This window comes from Belonocnema kinseyi, chromosome 9 (assembly GCF_010883055.1).
Source record: "Belonocnema kinseyi isolate 2016_QV_RU_SX_M_011 chromosome 9, B_treatae_v1, whole genome shotgun sequence".
Taxonomy (NCBI): Eukaryota; Metazoa; Arthropoda; class Insecta; order Hymenoptera; family Cynipidae; genus Belonocnema; species Belonocnema kinseyi.
This window is the reverse complement of record NC_046665.1, coordinates 45,482,698-45,501,841: the sequence shown is the minus strand read 5'-3', so window position 1 is coordinate 45,501,841 and position 19,144 is coordinate 45,482,698. Positions and strand designations below refer to the sequence as shown.

The 19,144-nt window shown below is 29.8% G+C and overlaps 1 protein-coding gene across 4 annotated transcripts in view; it reads right to left on the bottom strand.

Moving 5' to 3' along the window:
- LOC117180895 (proto-oncogene tyrosine-protein kinase receptor Ret) overlaps positions 1-19,144 on the bottom strand; it is a 161,674-nt gene that overhangs the window by 56,857 nt on the left and 85,673 nt on the right. For all 4 annotated transcript variants that reach the window (XM_033373488.1, XM_033373490.1, XM_033373489.1 and 1 more), the window contains 3 exons: positions 1,250-1,521; positions 726-920; positions 384-562 (listed from right to left, as the gene is read on the bottom strand). In XM_033373488.1, coding sequence (XP_033229379.1) covers positions 384-562; positions 726-920; positions 1,250-1,521 — 646 coding nt within the window. The remainder of the gene's footprint in view (positions 1-383; positions 563-725; positions 921-1,249; positions 1,522-19,144) is intronic.

The window sequence follows — 19,144 nt, the reverse complement described above, 5'->3', positions numbered from 1 at the left end:
GCCACACCCCTCACACTCACGCATTTTTCTTTTTTACGTTTATTATGAACCACTTTACCATTTCCAATTGTTCTAGTGCTGCTAACAATTTTCTTTTTCCTAAAGTGTAATTCGCCTGGACTACTATGTAAAAATACTTATAGTCAATAATAAATTTTGTATTTAAATACTTTGTTTAATTGCATTTATTATTACCTCACTCTAACTGAAAAGTTGGCCGCTACTTTCTAACATTACTGTACGAGAAGATAGTTATTCACAATAATAAGTTGTTAACACAATTATTTTTGTTAACTTTCATTGAAATAATTAAATAGAAATTTTAAATAATCAATTATATTTTCTTTTTATAAACAATCTTTTTCATATGAATATGGACTTACATTCAATAGTGCAGTCCTGGGGGCAAATTCGATGATCAAGAACTTCTAGTTCGTCACAAATGTGATCAGGACAGAAATTCAAGTCCGGTGAGCAAGTTTCGTATCTTTCGGTCATTGTGGCCCCAGGGCTGTTTGCATTGTTCAGTCTCCAGGTGCATTCGTCAGTGTAAGCATTATTTCTGAAGAAAAAGTGTTATTTTTTACCGAGAAAATCTCGATTTATCTCTGGGAATTACTCAATTATCTTGCTTATCGGAACAAGGCATATTTCACAATAAGCAGTCACAAAATTAGTATTTTCAAATTAATGTAACATAAAATAAAAATAAAATCAATTCTTACTTGAGCAAACCACTACCAACTCCACACCTGGTTTCACATTCCTTTTTAGATTTAGCATTTGCACAAGAATGCATATTCGTCGTTTGATTTGTACCACAGGGTTCGCCAATTCGTCGCGAATTAACGTCAAATAAATGGATTGTTATTTGGGTAGAGGAAAAACTATTATCTGCTGTTCTCCATTCTATTTTTAAGCTAGAAAATAAAATACATTTTAATTATTTTAAAACACTTTTAATTCATGATTTATACTCCTTTGAGCAAAAAGATCTATTAAAAGATATTATGTTCATTATAATTTTAATACAAGTTTTAAAGACTAAATTGAAGCTAATCATCTATTAAATTTTATAATTAGTTCCTCAGACCCTGGGATTCCATTAACATTTTTTCTAAAAAAAATTAAGGACCCTAATCAATATTTGGATTTAAGGACGGGATAAAAGAATACTTCTTTCTTATTTTAACATTTTTCAAGATTTGAATGTAAGAAATTGTACACAGCTTCAGAGAATAATACTTACAGAAATGTAGATGGTTGAGTTTGAAGATGGTTTGGACTTGAGACGTAAACTATGCCACCCTTACGAGTAATATTGAAAGCTTTTGATCCAGAGAGACTGAATAAAGTCCCCGGACTAGGCTTTCTCGAAGGCTGGGCAACTCGTAAATATTGGGGAGATATACGTGCGATTTTAGTACTTTCAGGATATAAAATCTGTTGTCGAACAGGAAAAGACGTCGTTGATGTTGTAGTATGATGTTGGGGTCCAACAAAAATTAACGTTATGTTGACCTAAACAAACAACAATTTCCTCATAGCATTGAAATAAAAGTCTTCCTTAGATTTAGCATGATATCCTGTTCAACTTTCGACTTATTCTATCATTTTTTTAGCATATTTATCTTAAGCCCCAGGTGAAAGACTTATATATACTTTATCTACAGTGGATAAAATAATAATATTTCTCATTTGTTTAATGAAATTTTCCATGTGAGACAAATAAAAAATATCAGTGTTTTGTCCACTATATGTGACGTGCGCCGAGGAAAGGGGGCTTACTCTGAAAAGTGAGATTTTTCAGGGCGAGCGGTTGAAGTCGACCCGATAGACCGGACTTTTAGGAGAGAGGGAAGACTCACGAAATCTTCCCTCTCCACTTACAACTACATTGTCACGGAAAGAGATAGGCCGTAGACGCGGCTCACAGACGGGGTATAGATGAGACACATAGATGGGGTGGTGAGTGGTGGGAGGTGTTTCACGGAATCTCGAGCTTTCGAGTCATATCCCGATTTCTCGGCTACCTAACAACTCAATTATTAGCAATAATAACGCTTGGATATTTTCCCCAATGGCTTCATTAAAAAAAAAAAAAAAAAAACAGCTCAAAAACTATCGAAATGTACAAAAACATTGATTTTGATTTTTTTTACAGTAAGCCCCCTTTCTTCGGCGAACGTCACATATATAAATTATACATAACTTTTTTCACCTGGGCCCTCTTTCTTAAAATAGTAAACTTACATGCGTTTCTATTTCTTTTTCTTATTCTTGATTGCTCTCAACTTTACAAAAATGATATGTTTTTTAATCCTAGTTTATATTTTCACATACTGTGCTCCTTTCAAACAATTTTGTTCTTCATTAATACAACCTCAAATACACCTTTTATTTTTTCTATCTCATTATACGTTCTGCCATCCTATATTTTTATATCAAGTTTTATCACGCCTATCACGCCTAATTATTTTATCATGCCTTTACAATAACTTTGTATTTTCTACTGTCTTCTAAAAATGATATGGAAAATAATTTTTGGTAGGATGGTTCAAAGGAGCAGACCATTTCTAATAATTATTATATCTATTTCACCACGCGTTTTAGTTCTCATCACTTTCTAAGAGTTTTTCCTTCCAGCATTTGTGATTTTATCACCCTGTTTCAATTTTTAATAACCCTAATATTTTCTATCCTGATCTTCTATACTTTCACATTTTTTATCTTAACATATCTCTACAATAATTATGTTCTATTTATTTAAAAAATATATAGGATAGAAAAGGATAACATTTTTGGTAGGGTGGTTTAAAAAGACTTTATATTAATGCGATCCTTTTCCATCCTGATTCCTTTCTCGAAATTGCATTCTTTTCTTAGATTTTTGTATCTCATAGAGCCTTAAGTAAGTTAATTTTCATTTTTATTTAAACCTAAAAGAAATTTAATAAGCACTCTATAAGTGGAAGTTAAATAGTATTTTGCATTCAACATACTCTCCTTCTAGGTCGATACAGCGAGTCCAACGATTTTCTAACTTTTTGATACCGTCCGAAAAGTACTCGATCGGAAGGTCTCCAAAATACGCCTCAGTTTCAGCTATGAGCTCCTCATTTGAGTAAAAACGCTTACCGGTGAGCCATCTCTTAAGGTTAGGGAACAAGTAATAGTCGCTGGGGGCCATGCCTGGTGAATACAGTGGCTGAGGAACCAATTCGAAGCCGATGTCATGCAATTTTGCTTGTGCAACTAAGCATGAATGAACAGGCGCATTGTCGTGATGATAAAGCGGTTTTTTCTTCTTCAAATGCGGTCGTTTTTCGGCGATTTGGATTTTCAATAGGTCAAATAATGATAAATAGTATGCTCCGGTTATGGTTTTACCTTTTTCAAGATAGTCCACGAATATTATGCCATGTGCATCCCAAAATACGGAGGCCATAACCTTTCCGACCCATTGTTGCGTTTTTGGATGCTTCGGAGCACTTTGGCCCGGTGGAACCCACTGTTTTGCCTGTTGCGTTAACTCAGGAGTGTAGTAGTGGATTCAGGTTTCATCCATGGTTATGAATCGGCGCAAAAACTTGGTCGGCTTACGCGAAAATAATGCCGAATTCTGCTGGGAAGTTGTCACACGAATTCGTTTTTGGTCCACTGTGAGCAAACGCGGCACCCATCGCGCGCAGAGCTTCTTCATGCCCAAAACTGAATGCACGATATTGCCCATACGTTCCAATGATATGCCTACAGCATTAGCTACCTCTCTCAATTTCACTTTGGGATCATTCAACATCATATCATGGATTTTTTCGACATTTTCTCGTGTAGTGACCTCTTTTGGGCGCCTAGATCGTTCAGCATCAACTGTGCTCGTACGGCCACAACGAAACTCTGTAAGCCACTTATGAATCGTTCCAATCGACGGTGCAGAGTCCGGGTAATACTTATCCAGCTTGGTCGCGGATATCGTTTTCTTGCGAAGATAGTAGTGTTTGATCAAAACTAGAAACTCAGATTTTTCCATATAAAAAAAACTCGGAGGTTAGTCGCTTCTCAGTGCTGTAACTTTTAAACGCGTAAACATAAATGGCTGAAGTTTTGAGAGACGTCATTTGAAGGATCAAGCTCGACGAAAATAGTTCACATTAGTGAATACTAATGCCATCTCTTAGAATTTTCAGGTACTTATCAGACTGCCTAGTACATTCCTAGTAATGCATATTATTTTTCATGGCAAATCTACTGAAAATTCGAGTTGAGGTACCTGTAGACCCTAACTACCTACGCGTCTACTTTAGAGCTGAAAAAAATGTTTCAACCTTAGGGATGTGAGCACTATGTTTCAGCCCGCACTACACGTAGCGAAATTAGAAGACAAAATATTTCAACCCTAGGGATGCAAACACCGTGTTTTAACCTGCTCTACAGGTATCGAAACTCGAAGTTTCAATATATGCGTTATGGTGTCACCTGACACCCGAGCTTAATTGGATATGTCAAAGTTATCAGAGCAATATAACCCGGATAAAAGAAATTGGAAAGGGGATCGATCTACACTGAAAAAAAATTGTTCTTGAATCAAGAAAATATTACTTGATTCAAGTCAATCGTAGATACGAATGGGGACGATAGAATATGAGTGTGTTCCACATAAATAAGAACCTGCTACCGTATGCTTGGAACAAGCGTAAATTTTCTTAATCTGAGAAAATGTATTCTTATATAGAATATCGCATTTTATTATTCTAAAACTTTATTATTTTACTTCATATAGAGATGTATTCAAATGCAGAACATAGTTTAATTCCAAGAAATCATTTCTGATACACTTCAAGAATATATTTTCTTAATATAAGAATATGCAGTAACGGAGCAATAGACTAGTGCCTCAACTGAACACTATTTCTCAACAACAAAAATTTTCAACTATATCGAGGAATTAAATTTTCAACAAAAGAGTGAACCCCAAAGATCAAAGGGATTTCTAAAAATATGAATCTTTAATGATAAAGTTCAACTTTTAACCAAGTCGTTTAACTTTCAATTAAAGAAGATAAATTGCGAACAAAATAGTTAAATTTTTAACCAAAGAAATGAATTTTCCAGCATTGTATGAATGATCTACCAAAATAAGATGAGCTTTCAACAAAATATATTAATTTTTAACAAAATTTTTGATTTTTAAATTCTTGAGGACGATTTACCTATAAAAAGGACGAATTTCCAACAAAAATATGATTTTTTATAAAAAAAGTTAATTTTCTGCCAAAAAGTTAAATTTTCATTAAACCAATTTGTTGGTTATAAAACTGGTATAATTTGAAATAAAAAACTTAAATTTCTATCGAATAGTTCAATTTCTTACAAAATTGCTGAATCATCAACCAAATTAGATTAATGTAGACCCAAACAGTTCCATTTTTAATAAAAAATGATGAATTTTCAACGCAGATAATTTGTTTTCGGTAGAAAAAGACAAATTTTTAGCAAAATACATGACTTTTAAATAAGAAAGGAGCAATTTTTAACCAGAAAATATTAATTTTTAATAAAAAATATATATTGAAATCAAAAATGAAATGTTTACCTTGTTAGTTAAAAAAATTAATTCTTATTAAAAAAAAAACGAATTTTCAACAAAATAGTTACATTTTTAACAAAAGTGTTCAGCCAAAAAATGACTTTTTATCCGCAGAAGATTAATTTTATAAAAATAGAATAGTTAAATTTTCGAGCAAAGAGGTGAATCTAAAACCAAAAGAATAATTTTTTACAAAGTAGTTCAACTTTTAACCAAGCTTCTGAATTCCTAACGAAACAAGATGACTTTTTAACAAAATAGTTGCATTTACAGAATAATAAAATTTGCAACTAAATACTAGAATTTGTAACCAAACGAATTGAATTCCGAACCACGAATATAATAGTAGACTTTCTACGAAAAAGAATTTAAGCGAAAAAACGGGAAAAGGGGGTTTCTTAAAAACAGAGAAAAAAAGAACAATTCTTTAAAAGTTAATAATAAGGAAACATACTAAATGTTATCTAAGTTCATAACTTTTCTTCCACTGAACCCCAACCCCTGTTCGAACCATAGTTTTAAGCATGACACCCCCCCCCCCCCCCCCCCCCCCCCCCCCCCCCGCCCATGTAATTAGTAATTCAGTTTACTGACGGCCCTTTAAAGTTTCGATTTTTGTATTTAATGAAATTATCCTTATAATGTATAGTTTAAAATTTGTTTAGCATAAAAATACACAACAAAAAATCGACAATACTCAGAAAACGAAATTACAACAATTAAAAGAATGACAGAGAACAAGTATATGGAGACTTTACTTAAGAAACTTTATTTTCAATTTTATTTATATTGGATAAAATATCAATATTACAGAGAAAAGTAACAGCGTTTTACTTTGAAGAATCAAATGATTTAAAAACTGAAATTAATAACAAAAATTAAAGGTCCTCTAATTTTTCTCATTCTCATAATTTATGATTGAGAAAGGATAAGAAAAGAAAAATCCGACAATTCCGAGAAGAAAGGACGAGTTCGTTAAACAGCCATTTTGGATAAAAAAACAAATTTTGGCATATTTCTCTATACTTAAAATTTTTATTTGCGGCTATTAATAGTAATCAGAAAGCCAAACAATGTATCCTGATGACTTTTTTTTTTATACAAAAACAACTCTCAGAGTTAAAGCATTTAAAAATTTTTTAATATCAATCGAAAATCAAAATTATAAGCCAAACAACGTAAGATATGAAAAAAAAGTAAAGAAAAACATTGCTTTTTAAAAGCCCTACAAGATTATCATACAAAATTTTTGCATTTTTTTGTAAAATCGAAAATTCTAATTTTTATTGCACAAAAAATAATGAGAAATGAAAAATCCCATTTTGTGGTCAAATTATGTAGGATACGAAAGAAGATGAATCAACCAAAATTGTTATCTCAAAAAAGATCTATAAATTCGTTAATAATCACTTTTTGATAGGAGGTGTACTTTTTGTCTTATTCGTGAAAAATAACATTGAAAATCTAAAAAAACTTTGTAAAAAAATGATACAAGTTACGAAAAAAAAATGATTGAACAAAAATTATTTACTCGAAAAAGAGCTACAAATTTGATATGAATTACTTTTTGACAGGACACTCAGTTTTGGTCTTGATCATAAAATTGGTATTAAAAATAAAAATGAAAAATTTGTGGAAAAACAACAAAAGGTACAAAAACAAATTGATTGAAAAAAGTTATTCGCCCAAAAAAGTGATACAAATTTGTATTCATTTATTATATTCTTATTATTTATGATGGAGAAAGTATTAGAATTGCCCGAAATTTGACACTACGACATTCAAATTTTGAAACAAATTACGCAAAATACGACAAAAAGTCTCAAAGAGAAATGATAGGTTTTGAAAAACCCAACAAAATTTCTTTAAACCACTTTTCAGTAGGACTCGTAATTTTGTTTTATCGCAAGTAATATATGCAGATAATCGAAAAATCCAATCTTACGCCAAAAGACGCGAGATACGTAAAAAATTTAAAAGAAGACTTGTAGGATATTTTGCTTTATACATGTATAAAAAATAATATGAAAACCAAAATCCTATTATTAGCATAACAACATAAAAATGTCTAAAAAAAGGATTGTATTTTTTAAGCTTATTTTAAGGTGGTTCAGAAAATATAAATTTACAACTGTCTGTCAAAAATCGAGTGCGCAGCGGGAGTGTCACGATAATATTGTGCACCTAAGAGCCTACAGAGCTTTGAGAAACTTAATCTTTAACTATACTTATTTAAGCAAAAAATTCAGAATATGAACACGTATATACATACTGCGATCTAAAGAGATATTTTTGATAAAGTTTCATTCAAGCATTCTAAATGCAAGGAATAAATATCTGAGCGCGAATCGCGGGAATCAAAAGACACGCGCCCCAAGCGCGCTCAAACTTGCGAGCCACGGGCACAATGCACGATGAGAATGTGCCCGCGACAATAAATAGTTCATTTACGGATTATTTTATTACAAACTAACAATTAAGAGATAAATGTTTTTGAAACTTTCCAATAATTTCTGACCTTTTACCTTAAATTGAGAAATTTCAGGCAAAATATTCTGATCAACCACTCGAGTAAAATTCAAAAATACATTTTTTCAATTTTGAAATTATGGGGTTCTCAGTTTAAAAACTCGGGACATAATTTACATACATAATAAGATACATAAATTTCTATAAAATATTATATACAAAAAATAAAAAATATTTTTATTATATAAGTTTATCGTTTCATTATACTTGATTTAATTCATAATCAATTACACAAACATACAAATTTACGAATTATTCTTTACTTAAATTAATAATCGTGAGGGAGGCGGTATTCTTATAAAATTTAACTCTACATCTAAAAACTCCCAATCGCTCATTATACATGCGAGAACGCTGTACGATCATATTTATTTAATAAATTAATTATTTTTAATTTCAACTAAATGTTTATCAATTAAAACTTTTAATGTCTTGAAACGTATAGTTTCATTTAGTAGAATTTCTACCGCTTTTTTTTCAAAACAACAAAATAATATTATTCATAGACAGTAAATTTTAATTGCAAAATGACTAATTTTTTCAATTAAAGATGTCTACATATTTTCTAGATGCAAAATTTATTCAAATAATTGATTTATGAATCGAAAATAATAAATCAAAATTCTCGATATAAAATTTGTATTTTATATGTTTAAGTATTTAGTATTTGCCGACTTAGTATCGGCTATTTGGTGGACTTGTTCGACGGGAGAAGATTGCAGGGGCAAAGTAGTTGGTGTGAGATTTTCGGTTTGAGAGGCATGGGGGGGATCGGGCAATTTTCGTCGGGAGCGCCATCTACAATTAGTTCCTCGAACCATACACGTGCTGCATCTAGGCTTATCTTTGATCTCAGTGACAAAAGTTTGGGTAAGAATTTCAAGGCAGGGTCATGCCAAGTCATATGGTGAGCCTGCACCAACTTCAAACTAAAAGTTGTTGAACTCAATTTTAATTTACCATTTTTTACTTAGAAAAATTTCAGAATTGAATATTTCTTATTTCAAAAAAGGCTCGATACTTTTCAATTTATCCAACTCTTTTATCGTATATAATACTCTCTTACTCAATTTTTAATGCAAAATAACATTTCTTAAACAATACTTTAAAATATTTTAAAAAGCGAAGTAAGTTTCACTTATTTAACTAGGCATTTAATACGTTTTTTAAAAAATATTTAAAACCATTAAAAACGACCCAAAGGTAATAAATAATAAAGAAAAGTTGCAAGTACAAAAATGCCTTAATAACACTAATGACACAAAATTATGTTCTGCTATACGAAAATTTTCATAAACCGCACAGTTTTCAATTTATCGAATTCTTTTATCATACCTTTTTTACGAAGATTTGAATATGGAATTGCTTTCCTAAAATAGCAATTTAAAATATGCAAAAAATAATTGAACACTACTTATTTTACAAAGGGTTCAATAATTTTTTCTTTAAAAATATAATCAGCTTAAAAACTATCTGAAGCATATAAAAAATAAAGAACTTTTAACTTCAAAAACGCTTTAATAACCTCAGTGACAAACAAATACTTTCTGATTTTTAAAAACCTTTGTAAAACGAACAGTTTTCGATTTATTTAATTCTTTTATAATACTTTTTAACTTAGTTTTTAATTTAAAATAACAATTCCTAAACAATAATTAAAAATATGTAGAAAAAATTGATCGTTAGTTTAAATATTACCTATTGTAAAAAATGATCGATACTTTATTTTTCTTTTAAATATAAAATACTTCGAAATCAGAGAAAACAATAATTTTGTAAAGAAACGTTTAGTGCAAGAAATTGCAGGTTAAAAGCGATCTCACGGTGGTAGGCTGCAAAATATTTGTTTGCTTCCTCCTTACCTTCTCAATTATTTTATTTAAAACATTTTTAAGTGTCAATTTTTTAATTGTTCCTTTATAAAATGAAATGCATTCTTAATAAACTTTTTAAAAATGTTATTGAATTCTTTTTTCTTAAATATTTTTGTTTAAAAACGCATAGAATTTTTTCAAATTATCAAGAAAATTTAATAATTTAATTTTAAAGTATTTTTTAAAGCTTATAACTTTGTTTTATGCTGTTATATATTTATTTTTTATTATTTAAATAATAAAAAAATTATGTAAGTATATGGGTGATTTCCAAAATGTTAACCATTTGTAGTCCAAGACATTTTCCATGATTAATGAATTCTTCGACTGAAAAATTTAATTTTATTAAGTTTTTATAAATATACATACTAAGAATATCCGCATTAAATTTCCTATAATTAATGACATGCTGAAATGAAATTTTCTATGATCATTGAATTCATTGACTGAAAACTCTAATTTTGTTAATTTTATTTTAAAAAACCTAAATTTATAGTTGATTATTTAAAATGGCAAAATTATATGCGCGCTACAGTACGCGGGAAGCATTGTATTGCCAATTAATAACATACAAATATAAAACAAGATAATAACTATTTCAGATAGCAAGTAAGAATATAAAATTGAAATTATTTTAAAAATTCCTGCCTAAGAAAGGAATTTGTTTTCATTAAGGAAAAATTAATTCTTTGAATTCGGCTAGATTACCATTTTTTCTAAAGGTAAATCATTTTATATTTTTAAAACTATTTTTTTTACTTATAACTTTCATGAATTTTACCATTTTTGTGATTTTAAAACTGCTATTATGGAACACGAAAATAGTGTAAACAAATACAACTATGTCTTACAACTTTAATTTAAATTAAATAAGGTTCACATAACAAAATTTTTAACTTTTTAGAAATCAATTTTTATCTAGCCGAATCCAAAAAAGTAATATTTCCTTATTGAATAAAGAATTCCTGTATCTAGCAGGAATATTTATTGTTATTTCTAAGTTCAGATAATTTTTTTTACCGATTCACAAAAATGTTTCACGGTTAAAAAAATTCGAAATGGTTTAATTTTGAGTAGATTAATGCATACAAATAATAAGCGAAAAAAAATTGTAGACGCAGTAAATTTATAACCTTTTAATAATTCTAGGAATGAAATGACTTTTGAGTGTTGCATAATTATTTCAAAATTAAAAACACTTTTTTCAAATCTATTTGAAAATTTTAATTTCTTGCCACCAAAAACTTACCGACGCAATAAACTTATAATTTTTTCAATATTTTTATGAGTGAACCAACTTCATAACATGTCAACTTGTCGATTATTATATTTAATAAGATACTTATGCAGTAAGAAGTAAATTAATTTAGACTAATATATTAATTTTCATAGTATGTGTGTGATGTCTATTGTATCAAGTCTACACTTCTTATGTTGAAAAAATTGATGTGTTTCTAGCTTGATAAAATAGGTATCTTCGAAGTCAATCTGACATTCGTTTCAAATTAATAAGTATCTGAAGGAATTTATTCAAGCATTGTTCTAAGAGAAATTATTTCTTCGCTGAATACATTAACTTTCTCGTCTCAAGAACATGAACATTGTTTGAATTAAAATAGTAGTGAAAATAAGTATACGAGTTCACCTGGATCAAGAAACATTTCGTTAGAGTTTTAGTTACTTATCATAAGAATATAATATTCTTAATTCAATATTTTATTAGACTTGACGCAAATAAGTATAATGGAACAAATTAACTCAATAGTTTTTTGCTCCCCGTGCAGAAATCTCCCGATGTCATACTTATTACCGATCTGGCCCTGACCGGGATTCCCGATCTGGCCCTGATTGATTATTGTTTTTTGATAGTGAATTGAAATTGGAATATTATTCGTTTATAATATTTTATAAATGATTGAAAATGCCTAAGACAAGTACGCGACGAGTTCGGAGGCACCGGACACTAACCAGTGTACCTCGAAACCTGCGTGAGGAAAATGAAGGTAAGTAATTAAGTTCTGGGGCTAATTGAAACCAAACCTCAAATAAAGTGATCATCAATTAAATTATATTTTTTTAATCAATACGAATGAAATGATTATAGATGGAAATGCAAGTGATCCGGAAGTTAACACTATCTAACCCGTTCAATTGATGAATTTAGACAAACCAGACAATTTGGATTCACTTGAAAATGAATTTCCGCCTGATATCAACGCAGTTTCAGATGAAATCATTTTATCAATGAAAAGTCAATTATTTTGTCAATGTATTTATTATATTTTATATATTGTTTTATACTATTTTATCCATTTATATTAATTTTTTATTTATTTAATGTAGAGTTAAAGTGATAAAATCTGTTATAAAATACTATATGTCGACTAATATTAGTAAAAATAGGTAATCTCCAAAAATAGTGATCTTGTCATAATAGAATATGTGAAAAAGTCGGAAGTGCATTTCAGATTTTTTAAAATGAACAATTCAATATCCAAATACATTAAGGACACTTTTTCATAACATGAATTTCGAAATCAAGTAGTAGAATCAAAATACCCATCGAGCAAGTGCTCCCAACAAGAGATCCGTAATCAACTGCGCATGCGTTGCACTCGGCGTCTAATTGGTCGCTATTCGCGCGCAGTTTAAAATGCTAAAATAAATTATTTCTCTTCTTTATCAAAAATAATGGCATTTCTACTTTCAAAAATGCCATTAGATAGAAATTCATGAATCTTGATGAAAAAATAAAAATTAGTTAAATGCATATTCTGTACATAATCTAAAGGATAATTTTAATTCCCAGAATATTTATTTAATTAATTTTTACTTTTATCAAGATTCATTGATATCGATGTAATGGACATTTTTATAAGTCGAAATGTCTTTATTTATAATAAACAATAAAAATAATATTTTTTAGCATTTTAAACGGCGCGCGAATAGTAACTAATCAGATGCCGAGTGCAACGCATGTGTAGTGAAGCAAGAAGCTTTCGTTGGGAGCACTGAAATCGAGTTAATCACCAACTTTTGGTTTGGATTTTTAAAGAATAATTTCTGTGAAATTATAAGAATTTAAAAAAAACCATCGATTAGTGATATTGCAAGGACCAGCAAATATTTATGAAAAAAGTATAATTTTTCCTGTGAATGCTCAACGTAGGTACGTAAAAATCCAATTTTTCTAATTCTGTAACCTTACTTTCTTTCCTGCACTTAATTATTGTGGTTCTTGTATATTAACATCACCTTTTCTTCCATTTCCCTGTCATAAATACTTGTAACAGTTAAATCCTTATATATCTAATTTTCCGATACTTAACATTTATTTTCGAATCATCTTAATTTTCGCCAGGAAAATTCGATGAAAATTCACAATCAGGTACTGATTCTGATACTGAAAATTATGCCAGCGATCGAAGTTTTAGGGTTCCATCTAAGAAATGTTCTAAAACTCATGAAGCTTCATGCATTTGCAGTAAAAAAAATAAACTGACAATTAAAGCACTCAAAATTAAACTCTTGAATTTTAAACTTTTGAAATTGAATTGTAAGAGCTTTTTAATTAAAAAATTTTGTATTCAATTGCTCAATAACTTAAACGTAAAAAATGAAAGGCTCTAACACTTTTCAATTGAAGAACTTAACATGAAATGCACGTAAACTGCAAAATTTAGAATTAAAAAAAAATAAGTTCAAAAGTCAGATTCAATTCTAAAAATATAAATTCACGTTATCATTTTCAAATGTGTACATTAAAGAATCAATGAATTAAAAAAATTTTAAATTATATTATTCTGAACGATTTTAAGCTAAATAAATTCACGTTATCTTTTTCAAAGGTGTATATTAAAAGAATCAGTGAACTTTAAATTAAAAAAAATTATATTTTTAACAATTTCAAGGTAAATACGTTAAAAATTTAAAAATTAAATTTGTTTAACTTAACAATTCTTAAATTGGAAGTTGCATTATTTTTATCCTAAACACGTTAAACATTCTTGTAAGGCTTCAAAATTTTATTTGAAAATCTTGAGAAATGTAGAAGTTGTTTTAAATTTATTCAACGTTAAACTTATTTAAAATTTTTTTAGAATTTTTAAATATCTTTTAAAATGAATAGAAAGTTCCCTATAACATTTAGAAACCCCTGCAAAATTAATGAAAATTCTTAAAATCTTCGACATTCTTTTTCACCAATTTTGGAAATCTTAAAATCTTTTTGAATATTATTTTTAAATAATATTCCAAACTGTAAAATTATTTTCAATTTCCCTACGAATCGTACCAAGAAGTTTTTATTCTTTTGAAACTTTTAAAATATTTGCAATCATTTCAAGCTTTAAATTAATGTTGAGTCTTTTTAAAACACCTAAATGCGTCTTAAAATAATTCTTTTTTTTCTATACAATTAATAAGTTTTCAATTGCTATTTGAACAAAAAAATTCAACAATTTCATTTGCAAATGTAACATTTTTTTAAATAGAACGATTCGAGGCTTTCTATGTTAAACAATTCAATTTCAAATTGTTAACTTAAAAATATTTGGTTTCAATTAATTATTCTTAAATGAACAGTTAAATATTGCTAAATATTAAATAATTATTCTTTTTTCTTTAATTAAAAAATATTTAATCGAATGCATAAAAATTTGTTTATTTCAAACTGAAACATTATTTTAAATTTAATGAAAGTCTTTAATTACAACTGCATTATTATGAAGTTATTTTAAATTTATAAATAGTTTATAAAGTTTTAGGCAGACGTTTGCATTATTTAATGACTAAGATTTCAAATTAAAACAGTTAATTTTTTCCATGATAAAATCTCGAAATTCTTAATCTTGACCGGATTTCGAATCGTTTTGTAAAGTGAATTATTGTTCCCTTATAAGACCTAAATTACAGATTCATTTTTAAAATAATTTATTTATATTTACTGTTAATAAAATACAAATATTTTTTATACAAAATTCTCAACTTCAAACGGTTTTAATTTTTAGTTTATTAAGTCTTCAAAAATCCTTTTTGAAATTCTCTAAATTAAAAATAAAAACCTAAAATGAAAAATTTCTAAAGCAAAAGATTTTTAAATTACGCATTGTGAACTGAATGATGTCATCATTGAAATCGATAACAATTAAATTAATTATTTAAAAAAATTTGAAATTGAACTTAGGCAGATTTGTTTTTTAAATATTTACAAACTTTCCGGTAAAACAATAAAATCACTGTCAATTCCCGGATTTTCTCTACCTTAACAAATTCCCAGCCATTTTCCGGGTTTCCAGTCCGGCGGCCAGCCTGAGAGTTTTATACTTTATTTATTTTACTTTTCTTAGAAGCAGAAGCAGCGATCAGTGTTAATTCCATGAACGATGAAAACATAGAAACGACGGAGGAAGCGGTTCTGAGCCAAATTGGAACAATTATTGGAAATTCCAAAGATTGGGGTAGCCGTCGAAAGCAGATGACCCTACACTAAAAAACACTTTTTTTTAGGTTCTAGTTAACTAGAATTAACTTAAAGTCATTTTTGTATTAAATAAATAATATTATTTATACTTTATAAATCTCTTTTTATTCGCGAAATGCATGCAATGTATTATCATGAGACCAATCGGGCACCGACCGGGTTTCCCGATCGGGAGTCCCGACCTGGCCCCGACCTGTGCGTGTGTTTCATCCGCGATCTGGCCCCGACTAGGAATCCCGATATGGGCCAGATCCAGTCCGGTCTGGCCCTTAGAGTAAATATATTCTTGACTCAAGTAGTTATCTGATTCTATTATTTTCTTGATTCAAGAAAATCGGTCCCTTGTAAAAAGAAAATACTTGCTTCTTTCAAGTAAAATCAGCTAAGTAAACTAGCCTACTTGATTTAATGCAATTTTTTTTTCAGTGTATGAAAACATGTGCGAAATCATATGGTAGTGATCTGTTAGATAGTATAGTAACAGTATGGCAAATGAGACGATCCGATAATTTATGTATATTTGAATAAAGTATAGTCGATATATAGCTTAAATATAACAATGTACAGTCAATCAAGTATATGGAAAGTTTTTATAAAGTATATCTGATACGTACAGCTGCAGTGTAACTGAAGTAAAGATAAAGAATAGCTGAGGTTCAATCAAAGTATGGCTGAAGTATATCTCCTGAGTATAAATCAAGTGTGTAAATTGTTTCTGAAGTATAGGAAAAGTATGGCTATCGTAGGTGTAAACGTGTTATGCGAAGTTCAACATTAAACATTTCACCAACGTTACAATTTAATTAGGTTTTTCTATACTTTTAAGAAAGTTGTCACGCGAAAATAACATTCAAAAGTTTACGCTCAGATAGATGTAAGAAATGACAAGTGCTCTTCTAACCACTGGTGAAACATTTTATTTGGATTTGTACACCCAGCTAGACGCGTCCTATATACGAATACATACATTCACAGTAACAGTTCGTAAGGGAACGATAGTGCCAAAAACGTTCGGAACCCGTACTCTCTCGGTATGGCAAAGTTGGTTTGACATTGTGTACCTGCTCAGGTGCGGTTTGCCGTAACAGAAACATTCAAAAGTAAGTAAAAATATGAATTTTAAGGGGCTATATCACAATGTTATTATACATAATTGTTTCTTGCATGCGATTGTAATTTATGCTATCTACTTTTTATTTGAAACGTGCTTAAAAACAAGTTGTTTTTTAAATCGGTTAATATCTTCTGTTCCCTTTTTTGAATTCAAAATTCAAAATTTTGAAAATTACAAAAACTTTCCCTGTTGATTCTAAAATTATGGTGAATTTTTTCTATTTAAATTTTTTGCTACTGAATAGTAATAAAAATTATAAATTAAAAAATTTATTTTTTGCTCAATTTAGAATTTTTTGAGAATGGCCAAAAAACATGCTTTTTCGGATTGAGTCCTATACACATATTTTGAAAGAAGTTGAATATGTCGAACCTGAAATGTCTTCAGCTTGAACCAAAGAAAAAAGCTGTTATTTTGTTGAAAAAAATTTTTTCAATGATGTTTCAAGCGTTCAAATATTGTCAATTTTACGTTTTTGGAGCAATTTTGACGACTTGCTAAAACTAAGTTTTTAGACGCAAAAAATGGGGGCTAATGTGTGGGGGTTAATGCGTAGGGGGATACTTGTTGATGGCATCCCATTTTTTTTAGCGAACAGATAATAAAGTGCTCAGGTAAGAATTCTTTAGATTTATCGGGGGGGGGGGGGGGGGGGGGGGGGTTACATTTTTGATTGCAGATTATATTTGTTTTATATTAAAAATTGTATCAAATATATATATTTCAGATTTTCTATTACAAATGTGCATAGGGCTCAATCCAAAAAACATGTTTTTGGCAACTTTCAAAAAATTCTAAATTGAGCAAAACATTTTTTTTTCATTTATAATTTTTAATTCTATTCAGTAGCAAAAAATTTACATTTAAAAAATTCGCCATAATTTTCGAAATAATAGGGAAATTTTTTAGAATATTCAAAATTTTCAATTCAAAAAAGGGAACAGAAGATATTAACCGACTTCAATTTTTTTTTTCTTTTTTACTTTTTTCGGACGTAAAGCCACAATTTTTTTTTGCTCAGCTCAAACGATTCGGCTAATTTTTAATTGTAAGGGGGGAGATACCTTTAGAAAGGGTAAAATCAATCAAATTTGATGAATTTTTTCAAAGTTGATAAAATAACTAGATCATTTATTAATTTTAACATCTTTTTCTTACATTGTTAAGTGTAAAAAACATGTGATTTTTTTTTTTACAAAATGGCGACCCTGCAGAATATTTCTTCAAGCGTCTGCTCCGAGGCATCGAAAACTGCTGCAGCTGTAAAAATTTTTTCATTTATCTGATATAGAAAAGGTTTTTTTGTTCGATTACTTATGTGTTAAAGGGAAGGATAAACCTAAAAAATAATAAAAAAAAGTTGAAAATTAAAATTTATATCGGCTGTTTAATCGAAGGTCCAAATTTTCGACCATTTTTTCAACAGTTTTTACCCCCAAAAAATTGTTTAATAGCCCGATATCTTTAAGTTTTTAGGTATATCCTTCCGATAGTATCATAAAGAGAAACCTCTGCAAATTTCAGCCTAATCAGTCAATAACATTTTAAGTTACAGCACGAGCAGTTTTTGAAAAGACAATTTCGAGATAATCACGTTTAAAGATTCGTTACGGTATAACTATTAGTTTCAGTGACTTGCCGATCAATCGGCGATTCCGGGTCCACGTAATAAACGTAGTGACGTAGTAACGTAGTTATCAGCCTTCCCAGAATTCATGGGACAAAAAAATATACAAACCTATTGTGTAAGAAACATTGCTCCAACCCAAGCGCTCCGACTACCTGATTAGTGACGGTATGCGAACTCTGATATTTTTGACAATATCTCCTTATTATTATTATTACACCATTAAGCCATTTCCCTTTCGGGGTAGGCGTGACTCACTCGGCAGGGGAAAGGAGTAGTGTGTGGAAGGGATAGAGATTTTTCAGATTTATCCGGAATTCTCGTGCTATTTAAGTAAATAACACGTTCATTCCGCAACACTGCTCCGACCCAGGTTGCTGATCAATCTCTCTAGCAATCACCACAAGCGAAGAACCTCACGAAGTCGTTATGTAAGGTTCCGCACTTGGGTCCATTAATAGCCAAGGTCTTTGTTTCAGGCGTCATTCACTCTACTGACACTCTTTTTATTAATTATTTGCCGCTATAATTTCCTGTCATGGCATACTTCTCTAGCTTCTTTTATGTCCATGCATTTTTTCATGCAGACTCTCGTGTTTCTGTGACTTCTTATATCTCTTCTAAGTAGGGTCTCATTCACACACTCTAACCATTCTTTCCGCGGTCTACCTCTGGGCACGTTGCCATTTACTTTACCTCGATACACTTGTTTCGTTAGTCGTTCATTTGGCATTCTCTCAACATGTCCGAACCATCTTAACCGATTTCTTTCCCTTGTGTCTACTAGCGTATCTTCTGCACCAATTTCTTTTAGAATTATCTCGTTACCTACTTTGTGCATTAGGGATTTCCCGCTTATTATGCGCATGAATCTCATGTCAATTGCGTTAATTTTACTCTTATCTTTTTCTTGATAAGTCCATGTCTCGCT